The sequence below is a fragment of the Eptesicus fuscus genome, chromosome 11 (assembly GCF_027574615.1).
Source record: "Eptesicus fuscus isolate TK198812 chromosome 11, DD_ASM_mEF_20220401, whole genome shotgun sequence".
Taxonomy (NCBI): domain Eukaryota; kingdom Metazoa; phylum Chordata; class Mammalia; order Chiroptera; family Vespertilionidae; genus Eptesicus; species Eptesicus fuscus.
This window is the reverse complement of record NC_072483.1, coordinates 88,077,326-88,099,570: the sequence shown is the minus strand read 5'-3', so window position 1 is coordinate 88,099,570 and position 22,245 is coordinate 88,077,326. Positions and strand designations below refer to the sequence as shown.

The following is a 22,245-nucleotide window of genomic DNA, read 5'->3' as shown; positions in this document are numbered from 1 at the left end:
AAAAGCCAGGACGGCAGCGACCTGGTGTTGACGACATAAAGTGTTTGTGCACAAGATGCCCCTGGTCAGCATGCCAGACAGAAAGAGTACATTTCCAAGACGAGGAGCATTGTTCCTGAAGATTTAAAGCTGGGGCGTACGCACCTGCACCAAACGCTAATGTCATGGTTACCTGAGTGAGTGGTTCCTGGTGAGATCAGGCTGACGTTCCTGTAGAATTTCAAAGATATTGGGTTGGCGCAGAAATGCAACAATCTTGTCATTGTAAGCTGAAAAATCAGAAAACAAGACAACATTTACAGACAACCTGTTATTAGTTTTGTGCATATGAACACAAACTTTTAAAAATCTGTTTTTCTGGTTAATATTCCTGGTACTCAAGCCACTACAGACACTTAAATTCCCCTCTGTGTCTATGCTGTTATGAACATTGGACTTAGATCTATCCGGTGTGACGTTCTTTACCATTCATTACACTCACTTGATGAGTCATATTTGTCATCAAATAGCAAGGTGAGATCACCAGGACTCTATATATTGATCATTTCAAGCTACGGCTGATCAAAATCAACTTCCTAAGTAACTTTTAGAAATAGAAAACGTTCTTCTGATTACATATGAGCCATGCAGCGAGGTGAAGAGGCAGAACAAGTCCCCAAAATGCAACGGTCGCCAGCAACAGCTACTACCAAATGCAGAGAACAAGCCATTCCCAAATTCCAAGTGGAAACAGATGCCATGAAGCCACACATGGCTCCTTACCAAACCAACGACATCAACACCTACAACACAATCAGCAACATCAACTATTTGTTAAGAGAAAAGTGTATCTTAGCCAAGTGTGCCCAGTGCCCACAGAAATTTAAAAATCGTTACTTGAAATTTATTGAGGGCTTTTGTCATTCCTCTTATATCAAGAAAACTTAGTTTTTTTTTTACTTAAGATGATTCATCTTGATTACATTTATTTATAATCAGAAATATAGGTATATTTAGAAATCCTTAACAACTTATTTTTCTTTAACTTCAACAATCTAATGCAGGGGTCCTCAAACTTTTTAAACAGGGGGCCAGTTCACTGTCCCTCAGATCGTTGGAGGGCCGGACTATAGTTTAAAAAAAACTATGACCAAAGTCCTATGCACACTGCACATATCTTATTTTGAAGTAAAAAAACAAAACGGCAAAAACACCCGCATGTGGCCCGCGGGCCGTAGTTTTAAGGACGCCTGATCTAATGCAATAGCTCTACTCAGAAAAGGTAGAGCGTGGCATTAAAAAACCTCCTCCTAGAGGATTTTACAAGGCCTAAGTGCTCTGCGATTCAGATCAATTTCTTGGGGATGACGCCGAGTTCCTGAGTCCAGGGCAAGAGCAGCGGGCGGACAAGGGGGCGGTGCCAGCACAGCATGCATGGGCCAGGCTGGCACGAGAAGCAGGGGTGGAGATTCTGGGAGGGGTGCCATACCCACTGGAACCATGTCCTGGTACTGCGGCCTGCTGACGGTGTTGAACGTGCTGGACGGCCTGGGAAGGACGGGCGGCCCCGCGTGTCGCGAATCCTCTCCGACCTGCGGACACAAGCATCCCTTAGGCTCCGCACCGAGACCGCGCATGCTCGCTATCGGCACCCCAGCCACGTTTCTCCTTTTGCTCTTTTTTTGGTGAATCCTCACCCGAGGATATTTTTCCATTGTTTTTAGGGAGAGTGGAAGAGAGAGGGAGAGACAGAGAGAAACATCAATGTGAGAGAAACATATCGATTGGCTGACTCCTGTACACACCCCGACCAGGGCCCGGGCTAGGGAGGAGCCTGCAACCAAGGTACGTGCCCCTGACCGGAATCGAACCCAGGACCCTTTGGTTCGCAGGCCAACGCTCTATCTACTGAGCCAAACCAGCTAGGGCGACGAGCATTGGTCGATACCAACTGATCAGAAGGGATGCCAGCGGGGGAGCTGGTACGAGATCCCCCAAAGCTCTGCTTTCGTTGCTGAACTGAGCGGAGGGGCGGGACCCCCGGGTCCTTGAGGGGGCAGGGGCAGTGCCTGCTCACCGCGAGGCACAGGGGTAGCTCCACACACTCACAATGATAGGGCCTTCGGGTGCTCAACGGCACACCCGCTCAGCAGGGGTGACTTCCGCCCGACAGAACCCACGCCTGCCACGGGACACACAGAGGAGGACCCGCGTGGGACAAACACGTCACGGCGCGGCAGAGCCAGGGTGTCCCTGCCATTGGCCGGCGGAGGGCAGCCGTCTCCATGTGGGCTTCTGGGCTGGCGGATTACCTGCTCAGGAGCAATTCCGCTCGCCTGTTAGAGCGCCCGGCCCAACAGCTCTTTCTGGTTTGAACCTCCCACCCGGGGCAGCTAATCACAGCAGGCGTGGAGGAGCCACGTGGGGTTGCCCTGACCTGAATTCGCCATGGGGCCTGTTACAGACTCAGACACTCCTTCACATCAGTGGACAAAAAATATTCCGAAGAGGAAACGCCACCATTCCCTTCGCTCTGTGTGAGCATCCCCCACCCCGATATCACAGGAGCCTTTTAAGACGACAGGGAACAGGAGTGTAAGAGGACAAAAGGCAGAATAACACGCTGGATTTATAAGTCGGCACTTCTAAAACAGCCTCTCCTCCCACCCATTCAAACCTGCACAAGCCTTTTGCCATCTGGCATCCGTGTGGGGTTTGGTGAGGGCTTTTCTCAAGGCCCTGAAACTGGCAACGTCTCCCCACCCTGCACGGCGTGCTCACCCCCCAGGATGTTCTCGCTGTCGGTGTCCAGCAGACGGCCCTCCTTGAGGCCTCCCCTCCCCGACGCCCAGATGAAGCGTGAGCATCCCTGAGCTCCCACAGCTCGGGTGCGCATTTCTAACAGGTGACAGAGCGTTTCTCACTCGTGCTTTTTCATCTGTACTGGGCTTAGTTTCCTCTACTCTCTCCTTGATAAGAACACAGGACGGGAACCTGTGTTACTGACGCGAATCACTCAAACAAGCAGCATGCGGCCACCCTGCAGGTGCGGGGTCAGTATCCGCCCGCCGATGGAAGAGATGCCCCATCCCCCCACCTGAGGGTTTGCTGAAGGAGCAGAGGAGCGGGGCGGGGAAGCCCGACCTGTGACTGAACGGTTCTCACGCTGCCTCTCGGGAGCGGCTGGTCCCCGGCATGAATCCCCGCGACTCCGCGACGTGGGGAGACTCCAGGGTGAACTGCACCTCGTGTGTCGGTCACAGCGTTAGCGGTGCAGTCGCCCATAGACACGTTCCCTCCTGTCCGGATGCTGCTGCTGCCATTTCCCAGGACAGCGGAGGTCTCCTCCACACCCCACCCCTCCTTCCCACCCGGCGGCCAGCCCGGGGGCGGCCCGAGAGCTGCGCCTGTCGCTGCCTGAAGTGCACCTTCCCTCGCGGTGCCAGGACACGTGTCCCCTCAAAGGCTGAACAAGGCGGGCCCCCATGCTCAGTCTTTATGGGGTACCTCTCCCCACTGCTCAGTGTCCATCAAGGCACAGAGCAATGGTCACTCAGATGTTCACGTGCCCCTTAGGGCCCCTCTCCCACCACAGGCTACTTCTGGATCATGGAAACAGTCTAGCTCATGGGAAGAAAACACGAGTCCAGCTATGCATCTCACGCACGCAGTCCTGAGCAGCCGAGCAGTCAGCTTTGCGTGGTTAAAGTCGAGATAAGACGGGGGCTCAAGTGCACCGGCCACGTGGGCGAGTCGGGCCACGCCCTCACTGTGCTCCACGTCGTGCACGGGTCCAAAGGTGTGTCTGCCTGTCAGACGAGCGCGGGGTGCATCGCCCACTTCACCCCGAACGGCTAACGGAGGGCAAGGTGAAGATTTATCAGCCGCTCATAACGCACAGATATTTCTGTGGCGGCCTCATCCTGCAGTGGATCATGTTTACATGCGCGTCTCGCGTACACGCCTGTGTCTGCGCTCACAGCCAGCACACACGCCGGGTGCACGAGAGCCAGAGTGGAAAGGGTGAGGGGGAATTCCAGGGTGGAATTCTGATGTCTCAAGTCCAGTTACTCACTGCACTCATCATTGCTTCTTATAATAGAAGCTACGGAGATATGAGGCTTGCAACGCAATGCTGAAAACAGGGTATGCCCAGCGATGGGGAAGAGGCGTGCAGGAAAACAGCCGGAATTAAGTTCGTCGAAGGGAATTATTGGAAACAACGCATATGCAGTGAGGATAGGTATCCAAAGCAGACGTCCGTGTAAGGAGGAGACATGTGACCTCCAACACTCCCTTTCTCTCTTTAAGCCTCCACAGGAAAGGAGAAGCAGGAAGGGTGGCTTCTGGTTTTGGTTGGGCTGTTAGAGCGCCCTCGTGTGGTTGCCATGGGTCCCTGCACACTAGCCAAGGAGAGCCCCATAGAAAGGTCAGTCATTCTTAATCCCACCCACTTTCTCTGGGCACTTACAGTGCACAAGTCAACTCTCAGACTCCATTTTAAAGAATATTAGTCAGTGAGAATGCCACAATCCCACAGCCTTGGCCGAAGATTTTCACGGAATCCAGCAAGCCTCACTTAAGAAACCCCCTTACGTCTTACCCACATTCAGAACACTCAAAGTCCCATCCATTTCTTCCTGGGAAGCTGCCCTGAGGGGGGCGAAAGGGCTCATCATCCCTACTTTTTAATAAATATATATTATATTGATTTCAGAGAGGAAGGGAGAGGGAGAGAGAGAGGGAAAGATCCATGATGAGAGAGGGCCATTGACCGGCTGCCTCCTACACACCCAAACTGGAGATTGAGCCTGAAAGCAGGGCATGTGCCCTGACTGGGGATCGAACCGTGACCTCCTGGTTCACAGGTCAATGTTCAACCACTGAGCCACGCCAGTCAGGCTCATCATCCCCTCTTAAATATTTTACCACATTATGAATTCTCTCTCGCACCATCCTCTGAGTGTAAGAAAACCTCTCATTTCTTGCGTCTCCCCTCCTATAGCCTGCTTCTTCTACTGGGCACGGGGCTCCACGGGGCTCCAAAGGAGCCCTGTCAACATTCCAGCACTCCCAGCCTCCAATGAGCATCTCTACGTCAAACCAGGAGAGCGAAACAGGGAGGAGGAGCCAACATCACCACCCTGGAGCACCCAGCAGCCCCAGCCGGCGGTCCCAGGGTCAGCAGCCGCGGTCGGGGTGTCCCAGGGTCAGCAGCCCTGGTCGGGGGGGGAATCCCAGGGTCAGCAGCCCCAGTTGGGGATCCCAGGATCAGCAGCCCCAGTCGGGGGGTCCCAAGGTCAGCAGCCGCGGTCGGGGGTCCCAGGGTCAGCAGCCGCGGTCGGGGTGTCCCAGGGTCAGCAGCCCCAGTCGGGGGGGGGAATCCCAGGGTCAGCAGCCCCAATCGGGGGGTGATCCCAGGGTCAGCAGCTCCAGTTGGGGATCCCAGGATCAGCAGCCCCAGTCGGGGGGTCCCAAGGTCAGCAGCCGCGGTCGGGGGTCCCAGGGTCAGCAGCCCCAGTAGGGGGGTCCCAGGGTCAACAGCCATGGTCGAGGGTCCCAGGGTCAGCAGCCGTGGTCAGGGGGTCCCAGGGTCAGCAGCCCCGGTCGGCGGTCCCCGGGTGTGACTCACCTCGCCCGCGCTGTGGCTGCGCTGCCGGGTCAGGTGCTGCCGGTGCACCAGCGCGCTCGTGGGCCTGCCGCTCTGCAGGGGGAGCCGGGGGTCGATGAACGTGGTGGTCCGGGAGTTGTGGTCAACGAAGAACGCCTAGGAGACAAGCCAGGCCGTGGTCAGTGCGCGCCGCACGCTTCTCAGCTGACCTGCCACGTCTCACTTTTGAGCAATGGTCTTAACTCCATTTCCTCCTAATGTGGGGAAATTTTCTCCTTACCACCCCCACCCCCAGAAAAGACCAAAACAGAGAAAGACACGTTTCGATGGGATCTGGAATGAGGAGAGCAGGAAGGCACCTGATTCCCGGTTTTAGGAAACACTCTGGGCGACGGTCATCGAAGATAGGATCTCAGAAAGAAGTCACATGAGTGCACACTCGGGCTTCTCTTAACTGATGCTCTTTAAGCTCTTACTGCCATCCACAATTACTCCCACGTCTGGTCACCCGGAACTCCCACCGCCATCGCTGCCTCTCCTCTGCGGCCAGCCACCAGCCCCCCACTTCCCACGGCAGTGCCTCCTCTCTCTGTCCCGTCCCAGCGTACAAGTATTGCCAGTTCCTCAGGGGACCCACATCGCCGCCCTTCCTCATTGAACGGGCACCTCAGGACCAGAATTATTCTTTCTTTGCGCCTTGATTACATCCCCGCTCCAATCCTGAGCCCCTACTGGCTACCCATCACCTATAGAAGCAACATCCCACTCTCTGGCCAGTTTTCCAAGACTTCAAAATCTTCCTCCCTGCCTTCCTGTTCTGCCACCGATCCCTCATTCATACGAATTTTATCAGACGCAGTGACTCTGGGCCAGCGCTGAAGTTCTCTCTGTAGATTCCTTAAATAAACAGGCTCCTTATTCATAACAAACACTTCTCCCCCATGATAAGCGGGAGGAAACCGTGCCTACTGTGTTCACGGCAGACTCCCTGATGACATGATGTCATGAATGAGCATAAACCACTTCCCTCGGTACTTTCATACAGTGTAAGAAAGCTGCCTTTTTAATCTTTTTTGTTTGTTTGTTTGTTTAATTCTAAAGATCAACACCCAGTGCTACTTATCATTGTCTTTCGGAGCCAAATGGTATAAGTTTTCCAAGTAAAATTCACTCCAGGTAATAATGAAGCCCGTGATCTCAAGGACAATTAGGAAACGTAAGTTTCCCACGATCAGATAACGCTAATTAGGTCATCCAAGATGAGAGCGACTGCGGGGAGAGCCGGAGACTCATTACTTGTCCATCCAGGGCCAGGGCACCCGAGACAGGCCAGGCAGCCTCAGCAGGAAACCGGCTTCTCGAACTGAGGCGGCTCGCTCGCCGAAGCAGCTTACACACGGGATGGAAAGGCCCAGGCAGACCCCGGTACAGACTGGTTCGTGCCTATCCAGGACAGCCCTCCCCACCATGGAGCACAGCGCTTCTGCGCACACGTGACCAGGAGCGGGGGGACCAGGTGCAGGGAGCGCCCGGGTAGGAAAGAAGGACTTCTTCGTGAAGAAATAACTTCAAGGAGCAGGCGCACCGGAAAACAGAGCTGAGAAACAGACAAGATGAGAATCCTTGCCCGTCCCTCCTCTCCAAGTCCCACGTGCAGGTGGCAAGGACGGGAAGGAATAAGCGAAGTCTTGTAGGAGACGGTGTCGCCAGCCTCCCAGCCTCGGGCAATGCTCTCTCCGTCCTCCCCTGCCGGGGGAACATCTTCCTTCCCTGGCCTTGTGGGAAACACACACCAAGGGTAACCCGTAGACAGGTCAAAGGTCACCACCGGCCCCCCAACCCCCCGCCCGACTCGAATTTCTAACATAATGGTCTATTATTTCTGCCACTATTCAAAATGTCATAAAATAGGAACTGAACTATTTTTACAAGTGGACATTCAAAATAATCTATAATAATAAAAGTGTAATATGCTAATTAGACCGGACGTCCTTCCCGATGACCTTCTGGACGAAGCCAGGGCTGCGAGGGAAGCCTGGATCCCGGGTGCCAGAGGGAAGCCAGTGCCAGCAGCCAGGGGAAGGAAGGCCTACTCTTTTTTCTTTTTTTTTTTTATAATATATATTTTTATTGATTTCAGAGAGGAAGGGAAGGGAGAGGGAGAGAGAGATAGAAACATCAATGATGAGAATCATTGATTGGCTGCTTCCTGCACGCCCCACACTGGGGATCGAGCCCACAACCTGGACATGTGCCCTTGATCAGGAACCCAGGACCCTTCAGTCCGCAGGCAGACGCTCTATCCACTGAGCCAAACCAGCTAGGGCGGAAGGCCTACTCTTGTATGAATTTTGTGCGTCGGGCCTCTAGTAGGTATTATAATTAACCCCATATCTACTTTATGTAAATTAAGATTCAGCTTCTATTACCAAAATCATAATGTGAGAATGTGAGTAGTGTTGCTTAAGGGGAAGCTATAAGGAGCACTGAAATAGAATTGCCTGTTTACTCCACCTAATTTCTTGGGAATGTTTTGAAGGGGTGGGCGGCCGTTTGGCGGTAACCACGATGTACCTGTAATTACCGGGACACCTGGGTGTGCGCACCAGGGCAGCTCTGATTCACATGCCGACTCACCAGATAATTGGATGTTCCGAGGCTCGTCTACAGTCCGTCCTCACAGAATCGCACTGTAATGCCCGGGGTAAGGGCTCTTTCTTACTCGCTCTGTGATCACCACTAGCTTTGAGGGTTCCTCTAAACTGCCCCAAACGCTAACATGCAGACGCCTGACCAACATACAGAAAGACAACTTATAATGAATCAATCAAGTATAGAAAGCCGTGTTCTTTTACATAAGCATAGAAATACCTAAAGATTTGGAAAAGTAAATGAGTGTGTGTGTGTGTGTGTGTGTGTGTGTGTGTGTGTTGGGTGAAAGGGGTGAAGAGCTGAAGACTATAAAACCACAAGTAGGACAGCAGGTTCTACACCATCCCAGGGTCGACATGAATGAATGACCACGCTAGCACGTGAGCGGCAGCAGGCACAGCAGTGATTCGATGCTTGGGACCTGGAAAAAGACAAGTCTGGCTCTGAGCTCCGGCTCACCCCTTACTAGAGACATAACCTTGGGCAAAACGTACCTTTTTTGAAACCACAATTTCTTTTCTGTGAAATGGGGATAGTAACACCCACATCTAAGGAAGGTGAAGTATGATGGTTCATATAAAACGTGGAAGATAGTGCCCGTGAGCCCTTAAACATGAGTTATGTTATCATGACTAACAATAAAGTTTTAACTTCTGAGACATTTTTCCAAGGACAACAGTGTTTCTGGCTCAAGAGAATGGAGAAGGGCGAAGCTATCCGCTCTGGGCTCCTTGTAGGCACGTGTGGTCCACACTAAGTCTGGACGGTGAGATACAAAGAGAGCGTCACGTGGGTATTCCGGAAACCTCCTCCCCTTATTCAAGGCGATTTTACAAGGTCAGGCCCTCCCTCTGGCCTTCATCCATCTGCTCCCTGAAACAAGGATGTCCTTGCCGGAGCCCCAGCAGCCGTGTGGAGCCATGAAGACGAGGAAGGGCTGAGCGCAACGCTGGAGGGAGCCAGGGCCCTGAGAACTTGAGGGACCACCGGGAGAGCCCCCGACTTCCTCTCGCTGAACTTCTTCACGTGAGAGAATGAAATCTTGTGCGTCAAACCTTGTCTGGGTCTCGGCTGCAAGCCAAACCCTCCCTGGTACGCTGAGGTCTCAGTTGGCGTGGCTCCGTGGCTGAGCGTCAACCTATGAACCAGGAGGTCACGGTTCCATCACATGCCCGGGTTGCGGGCTCGATCTCCAGTGGGGGGCGTGCAGGAGGCAGCTGATCCATGATTCTCTCTCATCATTGATGTTTCTCTCCCTCTCCTTCTGAAATCAATTAAAAAAATATTTATTTTTTCAGAAAAGAAGCGATTCATGGGCAAGCATTCTGGCTTTGCCCCGCCCACCGTGTGGCCTTCCGACAGGTGTCCTTGTTCTCTGCTTTATCCACCTAAAGGGGACCACGCAGGTCGCAGGGGAGCGGCGGGACATGAATCCCACTTTGGAACCGAGAGGAAAGCGTAGAGAAATCACTGTGCCACGTTCAGGCTCGCCATTTCTATTTCTGACACACAACTCGATTACGCCAGGAAAGTGGGTCCCCTCCCCGCAGGATACCCGAACTAGTTCAAGCCAGGGATGACACTGACCTCGTCCTTTTTCAAAAATAAAATTGGGGTGACCTTTGATGACACCGTTCTTGAGCAGCCTGCCTGTCTTTGTGGAAGTATCTAACGTGTACTGACAAGTTCTGTCTGGGTGAGCACATGTTGAGAACATCGACTCCAGGAAAAAAGCAATGGTCTCAAAAAATGCATCCTTTTTAGATTAGCCACCAGCAAAGCCAATCTGAAGGACATAGACCTCCTACTGCTGCGTGTCATTAAGGCAAGTCCCTCAAGCCGCCCAGTGCTGGGCCAACTAGACCCACCACACAGTCCAAAGGAAAGGAATGCAGGGACCCAGCTGAAATCTCACTTTGCAACCCTCTCCCCTCTCCCTGCTCCGGGCCTGGTCTCAGGCAGGAGCTCTGGGCTGCTCCAAGCCAAGGGGTATTTTGGTGAAGCCAAACAAAATATGCTTCTCTCTTTACACAATTCTTTTTTTTTTTAAAAAAGCTTCTATTATTTTAAGAAAAGAAAAAGGCCATCCGTATTTGTGAAGAAATACCGACCTCAAGCACAACAAATCTTACTGACAGAAGTTTGAAATTGTTTCCAGTTAATAAACATTCTGCCAAACCAGAAATCCATATTAAAAGACTGTGTAAACAAACACAAGAGAAAAACAAAACAAAAAACCCCAAAGCACTTGTAACTACGCCACAGAAAGGGCATCAGGCCTTCTCTCCTCCTTTCTCACAGGAGCCATGGAAACGATGAAAGAACAACAGTTTATAAGTCAGAAGCACCGCGTCATGAACCTGTCCTAACTTCCGGCTTCTCAACTCTGTAACGTCTTAGAAATGTTTTTAAAAAAATCAACTTTAATTTTTATAAAGATCATATTTATGCACACATTCACTCCTCCCTTCCAAAATATAAATTTCTTCTCAGCTCCTGGGTCCCCTAGCAGCTCCCTAAGTATAAGGAATTACGTGATTTTCTCTGCATTATATCCTATTACCAACAGCAGAGATGAAAAAGGCTTAAAGATACAGTTTATGATAAGTAAAAAATAGCCATGCTAACGTTTTCAACCACCTGGTTCACTTGAAGGAGGGAGTGCGCCCAAATATTTCATGATACATGTGTCACAGTCACACAAAAAAGTTAAAGAAGAAGGTTGAACTGCTATGATCAGAGATCTACAGCTGCCAGGAGATGGCTGGTGTGGCTCCGCAGGCCTTATCCCATGCATCAAAGGCTGCTGGTCTGATCCCCAATCAGGGCACATGCCTGGGTTTTGGGCTTGACCCCCAGGAGGCAGCCAATGGATGGCAGCCATTGACTGCAGGAGGCAGCCAATGGATGTTTCACTCTCGTACCAATGTTTCTTTCTCTCCTTCTCTCTTCCTCTCTCTCTACAAATCAGCATAAATATTTAAAAAGTAAATAAATAAAGTTGCTAAGAGGGAGAACGGAAATCATGGCGCTTCAGCTAAAGTTCCAGAAACAGCTGGTTGGTTAGTAGGGGTCGGTAAGTTCACTGTCCCCCAACACTTTAGATGTGAAGTGTTAGCTAACGGAGAGGTAGTGTACTAGTGTTATGCTGGGGGGGGAGGTATTTAGGTGCTGGAATATTATAGGAGAGCTAGCAGTATTCTGGCGATGGCTTGTCCTGGCTCCTAAGAGCTGATGCGAAGTTGTAAGGTATTCTGTGGGCCGGCTGACAACGCTGCTGGCAGCGTGAACCTGGCGGTGACGGGAGAATTTACACCACGGGCAAGGGCAGGTGCCACAAATCAGCCCTCCTCCACACCCACCCTGCCGAGCTGGCTGTTAGCTACCAGCACATTCCTGCAGACGCTGAGAATGGAGTTCTCCAAATCGGCCCATTTTAGGTGGAGCAGAAAAAGGTCATCGCCGTGAAATTTTAAAATAGCTAATTATATTTTTTTTAAAAAAAGAAAAAGATCCACTGCAGGTCATGAAGATAACTGTTTTAAAATAAAATTGAGGTAAAAAAAAAAAAAAAAGGCAAAGGCCATCTCCATATTTGGGCAATTCCTTCCAGATTCCATGAGTCTAGCATTTTACTCAGAAATAAACTCACAAACGCAATCTCTGCTCCATTCTCTCATTTGAAAGGCACACTCCCCCAGGAAGATTCTTTACCTACGTGGGTTTGTTTGTGTGTTTTCTTACCTAACGTCTTTTTACGCCTGTAAAATGAGTGAGAGATTGTCTAAAAACCACGTGTTACATATACATTTAGAGTTTAATTCCATCTCCGCCTGATTACTGTGTAACTTGGGGTGACTGAGCCAGGTAACCAACACGAAGAGATATTAGTTGTTTCAACGCCTTTGAAGAACGTGCCACAAAAATAACAAATGCAGCCCTAGCCGGTGTGGCTCAGTGGATAGCGTGTCGGCCTGCGGTCCAAAGGGTCCCCGAGTTCAATTCTGGTCAAGGGCTCGTACCTTGGTTGTAGGCTCCTCCTCGGAGGCGAGCAGGAGGCCGCCAACCAATGTGCTCTCTCACATCGATATTTCTGTCCGTCTTTCCCTCTCTCTTCCACTCTCTCTAAAAATCAGTGGGAAAATATCCTCAGGCGAGGATTAAAAATAATAATAAAAAAGGCAGTGGTAGAGTTGACCAAAAAAAAAGCCCCCTAAAATGTATTTCTCAAGGTACAGAACGTATCCTGCCAAGAGGCTTTGGTATTCACTGGAGGCCTCACAACGTTAAGTTGCATTTTGTTCCCGGAGCGGAGCCTGACCCAGGACCGTGAATGGTGGCCATTCGCTTCACGGGGGAGGGGGACCAGAGTCTACGTCACCCCGGGGGCCACTTCTGCAGGCACGCAGGCCGCGAGGGCCGGGGGAATGAGAACCCTCACGTAGGCTCAGACTGTGGTCCCTTTCACTGTTCAAATATTTGTTCTCTCCCCCCAAAAATCTACCCTCCTAACCATAACTGCCGTGTGTCATGTTTATCCAAGTTGGGGATGTGGACCATTCTGATACTCAGAACCCCAATCTGACTCCAAAGGCACAAACCCACAGAGTTACGAGGCTTGGCTACGGAAACAGAGGCCGATGTAGCCGGAAGGTATTATAGCACATGTTTTTGTTTGTTTGTTTTGTAGGAAAAAAAAACAAAGGACTGGAAAGGATATTTCATTTTAAAATAAAATGGTTGCCGTCTTACATTTTTATTAAAAAAGAAAACATGGAAATGTATGATATATGTTTTTTGTAAACCTCGCTGTTTCCTAGTATTTCAATTTAGGCACAAGTGGCATGATTTGGTGGGGGGATCCCTCCGTTAATACTGCCTGAGAGTACAAAGCCAAGAGGCAAGGAGAGAAACAGGGATTCCGTATTTAACATCTGACAGGGAAGTCCAATATAACGCTTTTCCTAAAACATTAATCCAAATGGTAAGCCCACTCTGTGAACGTGGTAACAGATGCCACGGGGCTTCCTATGATCCGTGCCGCTCGGCCTCGTTCCCGCTCACCTCGCCCTCTGCAGGGAGCTTCCTCTGCGTTTATCTCACTGCTATGGTCGGGGATGGTTCAGTCCATGTGTCCACGTTACTGGGCCACGGGTGCCCAGACATTTGGCCAAGCATTACCCTGGGTGTGTCTGCGGTGTGTGGGTCAGATTAACATCTGAATGAGGAGACTGGTTCAGCAGACGCCCTCCCTCGCGTGGGTGGCCTCATCGACTCAACTGAAGAGCTGCATCAAACAGAAAGGCTGAGCAGAGGGACCCTCCCGCCCAACTGCTGGAATTGGGACACCGGTGTTTCCTTACGTAACATCGTCTCTCCTGGGTCTGGTGCCTGCCAGGCGTGGGGTGGAAACATATCATCAGCTGCCGTGTGCGTGTGTGTGTGTGTGTGTGTGTGTGTGTGTGTGTGTGTGTGTAGCTGATACAGAGTCTCTTGAAACGTGCCCATACTTCTTCAGAGGAACCAACCGTACCCACCTGATGTGTTCCTGTCTCTACACCTTGATGCTGGGTGTTCTTCCATCATCTCTTGTTCTCAACAGCCCACTCATCCTTCAAAGTGCAGTTCGAGTCCTACCTTTGCTATGACAACTCGCCAGGCATCCCGTGCCAGAACCAAGCCAGTGGGCCCGGACCCTGCAGGCCCTGGCCAGCGCCTGGGGCACACTCTCCGCGGGCCGGGTGAGAGGCACTGAGGGAGGAGCAGTCGGGGAGGGCGCGTAGTGGCTTTGCACAGGAAGTGCATGCTTCTGTGCAAATGTGCGGATCTGATGTCAGATCCAGTTCCCAGGAGAAAGCTACTTATCTTGCTAAGGATGTTTTTTAAAAAAAACCTACTCTTGCCTTGGCCAGTTTTGCTCAGTGGGTAGAGCATCAGCCTGCAGACTGAAGGGTCTCAGGTTCAATTCCAGTCAAGGGGATATGCCCGGGTGGGGGGCTCCATCCCTAGGGCAGGATGTGCAGGAAGCAGCTAATCAATGATTCTCTCTCATCATTGTTTCTCTCTCTCTCTCTCTCTCTCTCTCTCTCTCTCTCTCTCTCTCTCTCTCCCATCCTCTCTGAAATCAATAAAAATACATACATACATGCATACATACATATATATATGTTTATTTTTATTGATATATATATATTTTTTAAATCCCACTTTCATGACCGGGGCTGATGGAGACTGTAACCACCAGCGTAGAGGGCAGGAGAGCAAACCTACGGAATGAGCACAGGAGCAGAGCACGCGTGCTGAGCAGGCGCCTCTCCGGGTAGTTTCAGTGCTCCGGCGGGAGCAGCCTCCGAGGGCAGACTGCCCTGGTCACAAACAGGATGGACGACAAAGACCGAGAGCGACCACGGAGCCCCCGTGGAGAAGGCCGTGCTGTTGGACCACCGCGGGTCAGGGCGGTCCGCGGGTCATCGGGGGACGGAAGGGGACCCTGTCAGGAATCGCACAGCCTCTGTAGCACCAGATGCGCTTCCCATCCGAGTGAGGGGTCAGCCGTTAACAATAAATCTTCACCATCTTTAGACAATTCTAAATTGATGAAGCTCTTCAGCTATGGTTCTCTATAAATCCTTACTGCTACCCAACCATGCAAATCAAGATTTTGCGGAGCTGGGTAACCAGGTTAGCAGCACTCCTGGCTACAAATAAATACAGTAATAAAATAGAACAGTCCATTTGACTGTGGAGGCGTTCTGTATATTCTAGATCCTTGCTTTCCCCAAACGAAGTCATAAACCGGGAGAGGTTTTTGTTGGACAGTTTTTATCTTTGGTACCGTACGGTCAAGTAATATTATGTAAATGACCGGATCCATTGGGATAATGACAATCATCATTGTTTTTTCTTCCATTTGTAATCCCTCTATTACCTGAGCTGATGCTAACCACAGCCCCGGGGGCTGCAGAGAAGGCTACTCACCTCCCTTTAGAGAAACCTGGGGTTCAGGGAGGTCAGGGGAGATAGTGATGGATCTAGAAATCCTGACCCCACTGTGGCGTTATTTCCTCAGATTTAATTTCATCAGATTGACAAGAGGAAGGATGGAGGAAAGAACACTCCTAAGTTAAACAACATTTGGTTTTCCTTACGCAAGCCCACATTTGTCTTCCAGATTACACGCATTGTCCCCATGAGCATCTACCAGCGACCAAGCCCAGCCCAGGACCAGAAACGTGTGAAACAAGTCACGTTTTAACGCTACTGTCGCATATTTCTTGCAAACATTTAACTGTAGCCCAGATCCCAAATTACCCTTGATTTTCGTACTCCCGAGAGTGTACAAAAACTTAAGAACTCTGATCACAGGAAGCAAGCAGAACATTTTTTTGTCCTGGGCAACTTTCTTTGCTTCTATGTTTTGCTTCAAAATGAGGGCATGTTTCACCCTAGAACTCCCCCAAAGAGCCTACCCAAAGCCTGTGGAATCTCACCCAATTTAAACCCGTGGCCTTAAGTAATTAGAAAACAGTCTCTTTTCAAAATTGAAGACAGCTAAAGTGCAGTACAAGCATAATCACTACCGTGTTCCAACATGTAATGCAAAAAATCCAGGACAACATATGCATTAAGGGAGGTCAAATGGGGGTCATTTGAGGAGAGACTTCTGGAGAGTGCCGGGGGGAGGGGGGGGGAGGAGGGGACAGGGGGTGGGGGCGGGGAGGAGTAGGTAGGGGCTTCTCCGTTTGTCCTATGTAAAGATACCTGACCTTCATTCATTCATCACACTTGTTTTGAGAACCTTCTATGTGACAGGCACTGGGGTAGAAAAGGGGGTAATTAAAAAAAAAAGGCATAAAAGAATTCTTAACGCATTGCAGACGGATCATGAGAATTCTTGTGTTTTCTATTCTAAGGCTTGTGGCCCATCACGAGAATTCTTTAAAAGGCTATTAGCTTGTAAGAACATGTAATAAATAACTTCAAAATGCAATGGGTATTTCATTTTAAAGCGTGCCTTTAACATTTATGTAAAACGTTGTTTGTACTCGTTCGATAGAAACATATCTGGCCACTGGGTAAAGCCAGCAATAAAACCACTGGTCCGCAATGTGTGAAGAAGGGACATCTGTCTGGGAAGACAGAACACGCTAACAGGTATACCAGGAGGTGAGTGGAGACAGACGTCATGAAACAACGCACGTGAACTGACGGGGGATTCAGGAGAGGGCTGATCGCTCACCCCTGGAGAGCGGAGAGCAGCTGCCCCCGGGCTGCCTTCCGCCATGTGTCGGAGAGCCCACCCCCCACAGCGCCTCTTCCTCCCTGCACCAGAACTCACCCCACTCCCTGGCGAGAGGCAGGCTCCGAGCACCGGCTCCGGAGCTGGGCTGCCTGGGTTCAGATGCCATTCCACCTGGTACTCTCGGTGGGACTGGGTCACTCCCTTCCACCATGCCGTGCCTCCTCTGAAAGTTTCGTCATCTATAAAATGGGGATGGAGCTTGGCCCTGTGGCTCAGTCAGTTGAGCACTGTCCCATGCACCCAAAGGTTGCTGTTTTGCTACCTGGTCAGGGCACATGCCCAGATTCTGGGTTTGATTCCCAGTAGGGGGCGTACAGGAGGCAGCTGATGGATGCTTCTCATCCATGTTTCTATCGCTCCCTCTCCCTTCCTAAAGGGATCTAAAATTAATTTTTTTTAAAAAAAGCATTTAAAATGTGGGTAAACACAGCAGCTATCTACAAGACTGCTGTAAGCATGAAAGGATCAAATCCAGGTGCTCAAACATCATGGAGTCAACACTGCATCCCACAGCATGCATATCACAGTGGCAGGCACACAGTAGGCACACAGAATGACTAAATGAAAACGCGAAAGGAAAACGCTGCACTTGAGAAGAGGGAGCCAAATTTTATCAGCCCAACGAGCTAAGTGCGAGAGCATTCCTCTCAAGAATCCTTTCATGTAACTGCAGATTTGGACACCCTATCCCATGTCAAGTCTAGAAGCCACGCAGCACGGTAGGAAAATAACTGTAACTTGGATAGCTTTTGACGTTACAGTAAATGGATAAAAGTTTACTCCCTTTCAATGCTCTGGAAGCAAAGCAATCTATATATATATATCAAAGGCTAATATGCAAAGTGTCCCCTCGGGATTTCAACCGGGAGACCAGGAGTTCGATCACTCGCTATGATGGGCGCTGACCACCAGGGGGCGGCGCGGGACAAAGGAAGGCCCTGGCGGGTAGTTGGAAGGCCCCAATCGGCCCCGATCCCCAGCCAGGCCTGGGGAACCTACCCGTGCACAAACTTCATGCACTGGACCTCTGTCTAGTTCATTCGCATTGCAGGGCTGGGAGAAAGCCCACTCATTGCCTGTGGGATAGGAGCTGTGACTTGGCAGCACAGCTGACCACTGACATAGCATGAGCCTCCCCCAAGGGTCCCCTTAAGTCCCTTTAGCTCACTGGGAGCCAGTCACCTGGACAGGAAGGACGGGGGAATCACAGGGAGGCACACCTGCTCTAGCGAAGGCGTCCAGCTTAGGCAAAAATCCTGTTGAAGTCCTAACGCAGGAAGCGGAGAGATGAGGCTAAAGTAGCAGGCTTTCGGGCCCGGCTGATAATCCGTTTTGTCCACAGGGCAGGGGTCCTGGTCTGTCTGCCATGCCAAAGGGCAGCCAACGGCCAATCCACCAGCAGATTGTGCCGTCAGCTGTCTACCAGCCCCAGCCCACATTCAGGGCCCGCTGCAATGCCTACGACTTTCGGTGGAACCTGCCTCCACACCCCCTACCCCCCACCCCCCACCCCCCAACCCCGCACCTTGAGTCCACAGCCCTCAGGGAATAGGATGCATCGCTGTTACTCCCATGCCGAGATCATGCTTACTGCTGTCTAACCATCGAAACTTTTATAAAAGCTAGGAGACAGAACTTGTCCTTAACCCTCGATCATAACTCATCGGCAACAGCACCCTAAATGCAACTGAAACTGTCCTCGAGGTCCAGGGGCTGTGACTCAGGCGCTGTCCCCCGAAGGCGTCAGGCAGGCTAGGGCGGGCAGAAAGGGCCCTCCGCCCCCATGCACAAGCTCCGCGTCCCTTCGCTGAGGGTGCAACTGACGGAGCAAGTTCGTCTCTACACAGAGCAGGCCGTGGGCAGCATCATCGCCCCTGGGGTTTCCCGGGCCAGGGGTTCTCTGATGCGTACAGCTCTTCCCGGCGCCAGGCAAACGTCCTGGCCGAGCTGAGAAGAGAAATGAATGCTGGTTGCCGCTGCTCTTGCACACCAGGCATAACACCATCAGTGCTTTTCCGAGTCCTTACCGGGACCAGCTAGGCCAGGGATGGGGAACCTTTCTCTGCCAAGAGCATTTGGATATTTATGGCATCATTCAGGGGCCATGCAAAATTATCAACTTCAAATCAGCCTATTTGGTCAAACATTTCATTAACTCACCCCTAATGCCTTGGCAGGGCCAGACCGAATGATTTCGCGGGCCTTCTACGGCCCATGGGATGGACGTTCCCCGGCCCTGTTTTAAATCATAGCACGCCGAGGCTCCGGGCATGCTATGCACTTATTTACTTGTTTATTTCCCGCCTCTTCCCATGAGCACGCAGCTGCACGCAGCAGCTGGCTTGTCTGCCTTGCGTGGGTGCTCGATAAATGTTTACTGAATGGATGAGCCAAGCACAGGTACTTCAATGTCAGGTCGCTGCAATCCTCCGCACCCACAGGTGAGGTCAAGTCCCTTTACAGACAAGGATGCAGAAGTCGGTTCCTGCACGGCGAGCATGGTGCCTTCGGCCAGCTGCCCGGGCGAGGGCGCCGCTCAGTCCCTGCCCGTCTCTGCGACACTGGGACCAGCAGGCTGTCTCTGCAACGGACACTTCACACCTCAGGTCACCAAACCAACTGCTGAGGCCCCGTACCTGGAACTGGCAGTCATGGTAACAGGACCGCCTATGGAGCTGCTGGCAGAAGCTCAGACACATAAAAAGCTTAGAACGTTCATGGCTCAGAGCGGCGCTAGACAAGAATCAAATACACAGCATCTTAGCTGAGGAACCCCGACAGAAATGACCGAGGCCCTCATTCCGATTCCTACGCGTGACAAGCTCCCGCTGACAGCCCGGCTTTCCGGTTCACCGTCTACAAAGGAAGAAACCACACAGGTGGCTCCTCGGCCTGTGAGACCAGCTGCGCGTTGCTCACCACACACGAAGCCACCTGTGTTCCTGTTGGGCGTGCTAACAAAATCCGGGATCTGAACCAACAGGACTGAGGCCCAAACCCGGACAGCGTCACAGAGACACGCCCTGTGTGGTTGCCTAGCAACCTCCTAGCCACCGTCTCCAAAACAATACAACTGTTGTTCAACTCTCCATCACACAAGCTGTTACACCTCTTCTCTGGTCCGCAGGAGAGTGTGAGAGGTCACAGGGGAAGCGGATCCAGGCTAACACGACTGTCTCAGGAGCAAACGCCCCCACGCCGTCCTCCGCACACACGACTGCCGAGGCGTGTGGTGACCGCTGTAGAGACAGCCTGCTGGTCCCGGTTTCGCTCGAACCCAGGAGCTGGCCTGTGCCACCTCCCAAAGGGCCTCCCCCCGACGCCAGGGACAGAGCCCCGTGCCCGGGCCGCGTGCAGGTTACCTTGCCCTGATGGTCGTGTTTCATTTCCCAGCCCCTGGGCAGCTCCAGCTGTTTGTTGGCGAACATGTTGAGAAACCCCACAAGGTCCCGGTTGTGCTGGTAGCGTTCAAAGTGGTGGGTGTCCCGCCGGACTTTGGTGATCATGTGCTTCAAACACGTGTTGTTTGTAAACATGCGGTAGGCACTCTGGAGAAAGGATGGAGAACCAAGGTTAACCCCTGGGACAGGCAGCAGCCACACAGGCACACGGGTGTGTCTCCTCCTCTGGTGGGCACACGGGCTCCAACGTAGCTCTAGACCCACACACGGGAAGGGCAGACACGGAACAACGTATTTTGATCAAATCATATAGAAAGGCTATAGAAAGCAAGGCCGTCTTTCCTGAGGAGGTCTAGGTAGCTAATGAGTAAGAAGGACATAGGGAGTCTCATTCTGTAGGGAATGCCAGGTCTGACGTTTTCACCTAACGTCGGTTTTAGGCAAAAAAAAAAAAGAAAGTCAAAATCAAACCGGGCTGAAGACAAATATACCACCTTCCAGTGAACCCCCCAAAGCCCGCTTTTCTGCAGCATCGGAACAGATCACGGGTCCCTCGCTGAGTGCCCCTGAAGCAGCGGGCACACGCTCAGAAGTCAGGGTGTGGGGAAGTGCTTGGCCATGTGCTTGAAGAGAAGCACACGCAATGGGCTGAGGTGCTCTCAGAGTCGAGCTGTGTTCATCTGAGACCATAGTAGAGGGAGATGTTTCACCTCACACCTTCTTAGAGGCATAAGCTCAGGGGATGGAGTGGAAGACAGCACTACCCGGACTTCACACCTCTTACCTATAGATATTCTTTCCCCTCTATGTTTCCTGTATACGTGTATATACAGATACACACACACACACACACACACACACACACACGGCCCAATTTATATTATCGAAAATGCACACGTAATAAAATTCCACTACACAACCACACACAAAAAAGTGGGTTTTTTTCTCAAAAACACTACAGTCTTCATCTCTATGATACTTAAGGAATATCCTGAAAATGGACCATAAGCCATGGGTGGTCTACATAGAAGTCAGTCAACAAACATTCATTGCACAATACCACATGCCCAGGAGGGAACAGGAATAACTATGAAACTGACCTGGCCAGGAATGCCCTGTCCTGGAATTAACCTCTATTCTCAGGTCGGTACAAAGGGCTTTCAATCCCTCTTCCCTGGATCTGGAGACCTACAGGTTTGACTTCCTGGGTTATGTTATTTATTTCCGACTAAGACGGACTGGACTAAGGCAAACCCCACAGAAACCAGAATCCGTGGGCATCATTTCATTCTAATAACCACTCGCTGTCGCTGCCGTGCCCAGCACTGTGGTAGTGACTGAGGATAAAAGACAAGTGAGTATGAGGACCGTCCACACTGCTCCTAAGTGTCCAGGGTCCCTTGAGACGTGTCATGTCCAGGTCAATGCACTCATTGCCAGTGTGAGTCCCTCTTGAGCTTTCTTTCCTTTGGCACAGCGACTGGCAATGTTTGGAAAGGAACCCAGCCTGGGCCCCTGGGTCTCGGAGTGGCTACGGAGATCAGAGAACCCTGACCGTCCAGTTTGCAAGGCGAAACACAGCTTTGTTAGCTTGTCACTGCGATGTGCTATTTGCCATTACTGACATGTAACCTACACTATCCTATATAATAAAAGCCTAATATGCAAAATAACCAAACAGCAGAATGACTGGTGGAACAACCAGTTGCTCTGACGTGCACTGACCACCAGGGGGCAGATGCTCAATGCAGGAGCTGCCCCAAGCCCGCAGGCCCCAGGCCAGCCAAGGTGGGTGCCAGTGGGGACCCCCAACCGCCCCATCGGTCACCCCGCAAAGGGAGGTGACCAGCAGTGGCGGCAGGGGGCTGGGCTGGCAAGTGGGTGGCCCCAGGCCAGCCAAGGCGGGTGCCAGCGCCCCCCCTCCCCAACCCGATCGCCCTGCCAGTCGCCCCACAGATTGGCCCTGATCACCAGCCAGGCCTAGGGACCCTACCCATGCACAGATTTTGTGTACCGGGCCTCTAGTATAACATAACTATTATGTAGTAATTCTGATTGATTCACTCATTATATACTTTTTACTTTGCATTCAAATAGTTTCTCCCTTTCAAGACGAAAGGAAGGAAGGAGGGAAGGAAGGAAGAACACACATTCCTAAATACTAGTGTAGTCTAGTTCCCTAATACGCCCGAGTATACAGTATTTGGAGGTCACACTTCAACCTGTCTAGCCGAGAGCAGGCTCTGACGGCTGTGAGAAACCAAGGTGCCCAGCACAGAGTCTGCCAAGCCGGCATGCCT

At 51.4% G+C, this 22,245-nt stretch overlaps 1 protein-coding gene across 1 annotated transcript in view; it reads right to left on the bottom strand.

Annotated features, from left to right (window-relative positions):
* The window catches only part of HECW2 (HECT, C2 and WW domain containing E3 ubiquitin protein ligase 2), a 183,187-nt gene that overhangs the window by 71,038 nt on the left and 89,904 nt on the right, over positions 1-22,245 (bottom strand). The window contains exons 13-16 of the mRNA XM_054723028.1: positions 19,907-20,092; positions 5,612-5,746; positions 1,469-1,571; positions 173-269 (exon numbers count right to left, since the gene is read on the bottom strand). Of these exons, the coding sequence (XP_054579003.1) occupies positions 173-269; positions 1,469-1,571; positions 5,612-5,746; positions 19,907-20,092 (521 nt within the window). The remainder of the gene's footprint in view (positions 1-172; positions 270-1,468; positions 1,572-5,611; positions 5,747-19,906; positions 20,093-22,245) is intronic.